Below are 7,598 nucleotides of genomic sequence, written 5' to 3' on the forward strand. Positions count from 1 at the left end.
AACCATATTTAGTTGCTAAGCAACTCACAGCAGTGCCCTGCTGATAGTGCTTTAGAGGATCCATAAGGCTCACGGGCTCCCACACTAATGTGAGATGAGGTACCCTTTTATCAAAACACTGCCTCGGGGACATGGAGTTCTCACTCTTATCTTTAGAAGGTGTTGTAGAAGAAGAGGTAACTGCCAATGTTTTATGCAGACAGAAAGAAAAGGGATAGTGAGGTAACATCCCACTGAAATCTTTAGGTGAGTTCTCTTTTTCCATGGTGTTCACCTGTAGGTTCAGTGGAAAGACACTTCCTCTTATGCAGCAAAGCAATAACAAAAAAAGGAAAAAAGGCTGGTTTCTTCGGAGACAGCGTTGAGGTCAGCAGCAGTTCACCCTCTTTGTTTGCCTTTTTTTTTTTTTTTTTAATTGTTGAGGGTGGTAAAGATGAGTGGAACTAGGAAGAGAATGTTGCTGAAGAGAGCCTGAGGCAATAGGGAAGCTTGAAGACAGATCATTAGTCTTGGGAAACTACTTCAGGAACATAAAGTCTGATAAATAAGTAGAAACTAAGGTGAAACTAAGGTCTTCGTGGAACTGCCATAGATATCAGTACTTTACGCAAGCCTACAATGTTTTAAAATTGGTCACTTAAATTTCTTCTTGAAAATGTGTATTTAATGTTTATTTGAAGAAAATATTTGTATTCTTACAGCAAGATAAAAATATCATCTAAAACTTCTATAGGTCTAGGTCAAATTTAGGGTGATTTAGCTGCAAAATGAACATGAGGTATATCAAAAGTGAGGTTCTGTAAACAATTTTTACGTGTGTTTGTTTGTGAGAAAGGAAATAAAATTGTTGCTTATGAACCTTAATTAACTTAATAATCAGATGATTCCCAAGGTAATAAGTTTCAGTGGTTCAGAATCTGACCATGGACCATTTTTTGGTCAGTTGTATTTATTGGTCCTGGGGCAGTGGTCAGAATCATACAACTAGTCCTGTAGTCCTCTAGTGAATCTCGCAATCTAGTCTGCTCCTTCTAGAAGTAAAGCCTACTAAGGCACATAGAACTGTGAGAAGTTTTGTATCCAAAGTGTTAGAGTTCATCTCTGATCTCCTGTTTGAAGGAAAAAGGAAACCTGTGGTGATCAGTGAAATATATTTTCAAGGTAGGTCTGGTAAATACACATAGTATTTGCATCTGTTTCTTTTGCTTTCCCTGTCCTCTACCACAAGAGTAGCTACAAACGTACGGAGCCCTGCAGTATGTACAGCGGCCTGACCTGAGGAATATTCCATTAGATCATTATTAACTGGAATTTGTCTGTTGCAGGAACAAAGAAGAAAGCTGCGTGTCCAGGACTTGGTCTGTTTTACACTGTACTGTCTGCCTTCCTTTTCTCAGTGGCCTCTTTATTTCTTAAAAAAATAGAAGACGTACATTCAGTGGAAGTGAGTGCATTTCGATGTGTTTTCCAAATGGCATTCGTTCTTCCTGGTTTAATATACTACAAGTAAGTGTAGCAAATGTTTAAAGTTATTAAAAATAGATCTAGAATTATCAGCTACTTAAATCAGATTGCAATATTATTTTAATTCAGACTTCAATTGCATAACTGCATTGTTTTGGATTAGTTGATAGTTTCTTAATCCAATTTAGAAAACTAAAAATCTTTGCTTGAATTTTAGAGGCTTCTACAGGGATTATATAAAATGTATTGATCTTCCATGAACTGGTGTTCTTAAAAAATGGAATGTAACTCTTAGACGCCCTTGGGTTATTTTGCAAGCAAAAAATTAAGAGCTAGAAGAACAGGTTCCAGACTCTGAATATGATTGGGGGTGGTGATGGGAATAAAATAGTCTGTGATCAGATAGTTAAAAATATTTTGATAGTTGAGATAAGTCCCTGATCTGGAAAGGTGTGTATAATCTAGAAGGATGTGTACATTTCAGTGTGATTGGATGTTGATCATGAAATAAGCAAGCCAGTGACATTAATGTGATGTTTCTGTTTTTCAGAACAGGGTTTTTGGGACCAAAGGGTAAAAGAATTTTTCTTTTCTTCCGAGGAGTCCTTGGCTCTAGTGCAATGATTCTTCTCTACTATGCTTTCCAAGTCATGCCGCTAGCTGATGCCACTGTTATAACTTTCAGCAGTCCTGTTTTTACATCATTGCTGGCATGGATCTTTCTCAAAGAGAAATACAGTATTTGGGATCTTCTGTTTACCCTCTTCGCAATCACTGGAGTGGTTCTTATTGCCAGGCCACCATTTCTGTTTGGGTCGAACGTTACAGGGATTGAAGGAAGTTACACAGATCACCTTAAAGGAACTATAGCAGCAGTTACAAGCACAGTGTCCGCAGCTTCAACTTTTGTTATACTGAGGAAGGTGGGAAAATCTGTGCATTATTTTTTGTCAATTTGGTATTATGCAGTCATTGGTTTAATTGGATGTGTTATAGCATTGTTTGTTATGAATGAATGGCGTTTACCGTATTGTGGTAAAGATAGGGTTCTTCTAGTATTAATAGGCTTGTTAGGGTTAGGGGGTCAGATATTTCTCACAAAAGCATTACAGATAGAGAAAGCTGGACCTGTAGCCATAATGAAAACAATGGATGTGGTGTTTGCTTTTATTTTACAAATTCTTTTTCTCAATCATCTCCCAACTTGGTGGACCGTGGGTGGTGCCCTTTGTGTAGTAGCTAGTAGTTCTGGAACTGCCATTCGTAAGTGGCGACAAAGCTTGAAAAAAGCTAAGGAAAATGAAATCTAACATTACAGAAACTAATACATTACAGAAACAAGCAATCTTTAAATATATAGACTATTTATTTTTATTTATTTTAAATATCTCATTTACCAAATTGTAGTACCAAGTTATATCCAATAAAAGAAGATGATTAAAAAAACAAAACAAAATTGAAGACATTTTAACAACTGATTAGGTATATGGTTTCCTTTTTCATATTTAGGCATGCAAATATGAGAAGTAGGAAGATATTTAAAAGTTGCTTGCTTCCTATCAAAAGTGGACAATAGTTTTTAGCATTTATTTTCCTAAATTTCCTGATTCTCCACTTCTTAAACACTTTCTCTATTCTGCTGAGCAGTGGAAATCGGTCTCCCAGGCTTATTTAATACTAATCTGTGCTTGATTACCAGAGGGATTGCAGTACAAAAGTTAGAAGGGAATGAAGAATTATAATCCTATAAACATCCAGCTTCTATAGAACGGATAAAGCTTGCACATTTACAAGATTTTGGGGTTTTTTTGCACAAAACAGATGCCAAATGGGGATTTATTTTTAGTTTAGATTCTAAAGGAACAAAGGATATTTCATCTTTCCAAGTAATATCAAGAGAAAATGAACTTGTGAAAATTATCTAACAGATTTGCTTTCTTGTTAAAAAAAAAAAAAAGTTTGCATTTGTGTTACAGACATATTGAAATAACCTAATCCCTTTTTTAATGTGATTTTTCCCAACATGTCTTTAGTTGCTGCAATTTCAGTGATGGGATGCAACAGTATACCACTTGTAAATTAGCCATTTCTTGTGGTATGGAATGTTATGCTGTAGCTGCACTTTTCTTTATTCTATGCAAAATATTATATTTTTTAGGTATTTAATATAGGTTATTGTAAACGCTGCTTATGACATTTTTGTTTATATTCTTTTGTACAAAAGTTTTTTATGAGACCAAGTTTGTCTTGGCCTTCATAAAGTCAGGCAAATGCTGTGTTGTAAATCCTCCTATTTCCGAAGAATTTATGGGAGCACAGAGTAATTGCAGATTCACAGAAAATGCAGGTTGGCCAAGGTCGTAGCAGGGACTCTACAGAACAGGTTTGAGGAGAGCTTGGTGGGAGGGTGGAGCTACGTGTACGCATCTCATGACCTGGAGGCATCCACACTACATGTGGGCAGCTTCAGCCCCGTTTCTCCAGCTAGCCTTTTTAAATCTGCACTTAGTCACTTCTCTTACACATCATCTCACTTTTAAATGCTTTATCTCAATAGCAACAAATACTAAGACAAAAGGCTGTGTTATTTATCTTGGTATCCTTCATGTTTGAGGAGGAGTATATGTTTAGTATCAGGTAGGGGGATTTTCCCAAATAGAATATTACGTACTTTTGGGTCTTCTCTCAGTGTTTTAACTTGGCTCTTTATTTGGTCCTTTGTATCATGAGTTGTTTTTTGGTTATTTTCTCACTCCAGTGTTTTTCTAAAGGAGAATGCTGTTTTCTTTAGACTTGATGCTTGTTGTTTTTTTGTTTTGTTTTGTTTTTTAAATCATTGAAGGTGGCAGATGTTTTCTTATTTTGATTTATCGATGTCTGGTCACTCGTGTTTTGCCAATAAGCATTGCATCCTGACAGAGCAGATCTAGGGGACTTGAGTCCCGGAGAACTGGAATGTATGTAGTACTTTGGGATGCAGCTGGGTGTTAGGAGCCATCTTAGTGCAAGATTCTGTATGTAAACCAGCACCCTGAGTCCATATATGTTTATGGACATCAACAGATTCCACTTGAGTGGTAGAATCAGTTCCTGCTTACAGCTGCTCATTCTCTGCTTATCCTGAAGGCTGAAGTTCAGCTACTCCTGACAAGGTCAGGAATAGTATGAAACTGCTTTCACATCTCTTTAAAGTCTGATGTAATAATAAAATTCCAGTTTGGCACTGATTTAACTTAATAATTTAAATTGTAAGCTGGGATTTTTTCTTCTGCTGCTCAGCCATCGCTGCCATTGAGGAACAGCTTTCAGGGGAGGGAAGGAAAATAGACTGCATTTTTTACTGCTTGACTTCATGTTTACTATGCATGTGTTTGAATTGACACTTATAAAGATGTGATTCTAAAGCAGTTCAGATTTGATGTAAACTTGGGTTGTCAGCTAGTTCTGGTCCCTCCTGTTGGCTCAGTGCTCGTGCTTATGTTGTTGTGTGGTGAGCTGGCCCTGGGAGCTGATCCAGCTACATAACTTCTTAGTAAGGTTGTTGGAGAGAGCAAAACCAGAGTGGCCTGAAATTGATGACACTGTGAAAAATTAGGAAGGGGAATTAGATAATTGTTTAAATTGCAGTGTATGAATAATGCTTTGTCAGTACAGAATAAAAATAATGTGGAAGCTTATATCGAAAAATCTTTAGGTCATATGATTTCAATTAATTTTGTTTACACTTAGTAGAGAACAACAGACTACTGAAGAAAGGACTGTTTTCTTGCCCTTAAAACACAAGTGCAGAAAATAAGCTGACCTGAAATCATCAGCCAGATACAGTGATTGGTAATTTTTCTCTCAAGCTCTTGCAGAAACTTTTAATATATTTCCATACCTGTAGTGCCCAAAACCCCGGATGATTATTCTTTTTCTTTTTCCAGACCTATAGGGTTTCCTTATGGGCTCTATCTACTTGTTTCCTTTTGCTGTTCCCTAAACATTTAGGTGGTTAAAACTAAACAAGATCCTGTGTTGGACATTATTGTATCTGTTGGAACATTATTTTGATTTTGATCCATCTTTTAGAGAATTGTTTAACTGGTATGAGAATGGAGGACTTGACTAGGGCTTCTCCAGTCATAAAGCATGGCAAGCTAGCTTCTATAACTAGCTTCAATCAATGATTTTGGGAATGGAAGATATTTAAGCTTTTAAGTTTTTTCAACCACCTAAATTTTTAATTTTTTCTTCCTCTCTAATGTAGGTTGAAAACTCAAATTTTAGTTGAAAGCCTTGAAGAGAATGAAATTATACAGAAGTATGGATACCCCTAAAATGCTGTGGGGTTTTTTAAAATTGAAAATATTTCTTATAATTCCTGTTAAGATGGTCAAACATTTGTTTTTCTTCCAGAGATTAATAGTTTGAGAATCTGAAATGAAATTGGCTGAGCCTTGATTCTTTCAGGTTCTGATTTATTTTTTCTTTCCTTGGATATATTTTTACTTTCAAAATCTTTTTTTTTTTTTTTTTTTTTTTGTTAAAATCTTTTTTTTTTTTTTTTTTTTTTTTTTTTTTAGCTTTTTGAGTTTTAATACAGCAAGTTTCTCAGGGTCAAATATTATTTTTCTGAGCTTTGGATCAGAAATATATTATTAATGTTCATCACCTGTAGTGTCCTGTTGTGATCTTTACAGTATTTTTAAGTTTGATAAATGTACTTTTCTAATAAGAAGTCTTTCCTTTGTAATATGATGGGATATTGTTGCATTGCAATTGCTATCCTATCAAGTTAAATTTCTCTTGAATTTCAACATACTAATTCAATGTACTGATTTCAGTGGATCCTGAATAGAAAGAGTAATAATTGTTGATTGTTTTGCACATAAACACAGGGTAAAAAGATTTAGTTGTTACTGATAAATCACAAGCATGTTTCTTATGTTCTTTACTATGCAAAACACTGTAATCATCTGTTGTCTTCAGAGAGACTTTATAGCCTTAAAGCCTTATATACCCGACTCGTCTGTATAAAGCTGATGGCTGAAAAAGCTATGTAGTCACTGTGCAGTAGCTAAGTTCTTTCAGGTTAAGTTGGTTGTGCAAGTGTGCTCTAAAAGCTCTCTAAATACATCTACACTAATAATTTGTCAAGCTCATTCTGCAGACAAGGACAGTCTATGTAATTAAAATGGTTTTCCTGCATTTGTCTTAACACCAGGCATGAAGTAACCTCATGATAACAGCATTGGTTAAATAACTAGTTCAATGTGTCATCTTTCTTCTGAAACATGAAACTAGACTCTATCCCAATTCCAAAAACTGTTCTAAGATGGCTCTTCCTGTAATTGATAATGGGTAATGCTACTCTTGATCATCATTTAGTATAACCACTTCCCTCCTCCAGTATTTTCTCTTCCTTGAACTTTTGGTCAAGAGCTGTCTGGAAGAAAATTTATTTCTAGAAAGGCAACCTCTTAAAAAGTTATTTCCTTGCTAACTAGCAGTAGTTAACCAGGAAGAGTCTGTTTTCAGTTCTCTAACCATGGTAGGCTCAGCTGTGGCATCAGTCCCACGAGGGTAGTAGGAACATGATCTCTGTCCCTGCACGGATTCAGGGCTGGCCATGCTGGTAGCAGATGTGGAACACGGACTTCAGCAATACAGTTATCAAAAGAATGTTTCTGTGGTCAGAACTGCCTGTCTATCCAAAGAAAAGTTGTGGCTTTACGTTCCTGCAGATGCAGGTAACTTCAGGGTGGAACATACATAGACTTCTATGGTCATAACACTTCTGTATATCAGAATTAATAATTTCTTATGTTATGTGAGTTACTGTTTGACAAAAAGGGGGTAAAAATACCCTCAGCATTAATTAAAGGATTTTTACTATGTCCTATATATTGTTAAATATATGTTGAATGATACGTTTTGTAGAAGTTACTGGCTTTATTATGTAGTAGTATATTTTTATAGACAATTCTTATATATTGAAATGTTAAGAATATTTTCATAAGAAATTTATATTCATCATTGCTAATAAAATGAACCTGAAGAATTAATCTCTGTTCTTGCATTGATTAGTAGGACGTACTTGAATGTAGTGATTGTAAAAGCTTTATGAAAGAACTGTTAATCAAACAGTTGCT

At 35.5% G+C, this 7,598-nt stretch overlaps 1 protein-coding gene across 1 annotated transcript; it reads left to right on the plus strand.

The window, feature by feature from the left end:
• The first annotated feature begins 1,330 nt into the window (after positions 1-1,330).
• On the plus strand, positions 1,331-7,302 carry SLC35G1 (solute carrier family 35 member G1). Its single transcript, XM_010174327.1, has 3 exons — positions 1,331-1,506; positions 2,015-2,387; positions 7,068-7,302. The coding sequence occupies exons 1-3, from the start codon at positions 1,472-1,474 to the stop codon at positions 7,083-7,085; spliced, it is 426 nt and encodes a 141-aa protein (XP_010172629.1). The 5' UTR covers positions 1,331-1,471; the 3' UTR covers positions 7,086-7,302.
• The last annotated feature ends 296 nt before the right edge of the window (positions 7,303-7,598 follow it).

Source organism: Antrostomus carolinensis, unplaced genomic scaffold, assembly GCF_000700745.2.
Source record: "Antrostomus carolinensis isolate BGI_N321 unplaced genomic scaffold, ASM70074v2 scaffold5988, whole genome shotgun sequence".
In the NCBI taxonomy this organism is placed as follows: Eukaryota; Metazoa; Chordata; class Aves; order Caprimulgiformes; family Caprimulgidae; genus Antrostomus; species Antrostomus carolinensis.

Excerpts from the sequence above, each read along its gene's own strand:
- SLC35G1 (XM_010174327.1), top strand. The coding sequence starts at position 1,472 with ATGGCATTCGTTCTTCCTGGTTTAATATACTACAA. Across the intron at positions 1,507-2,014 it reads CCTGGTTTAATATACTACAA|AACAGGGTTTTTGGGACCAA; the intron begins GTAAGTGTAGCA and ends TCTGTTTTTCAG.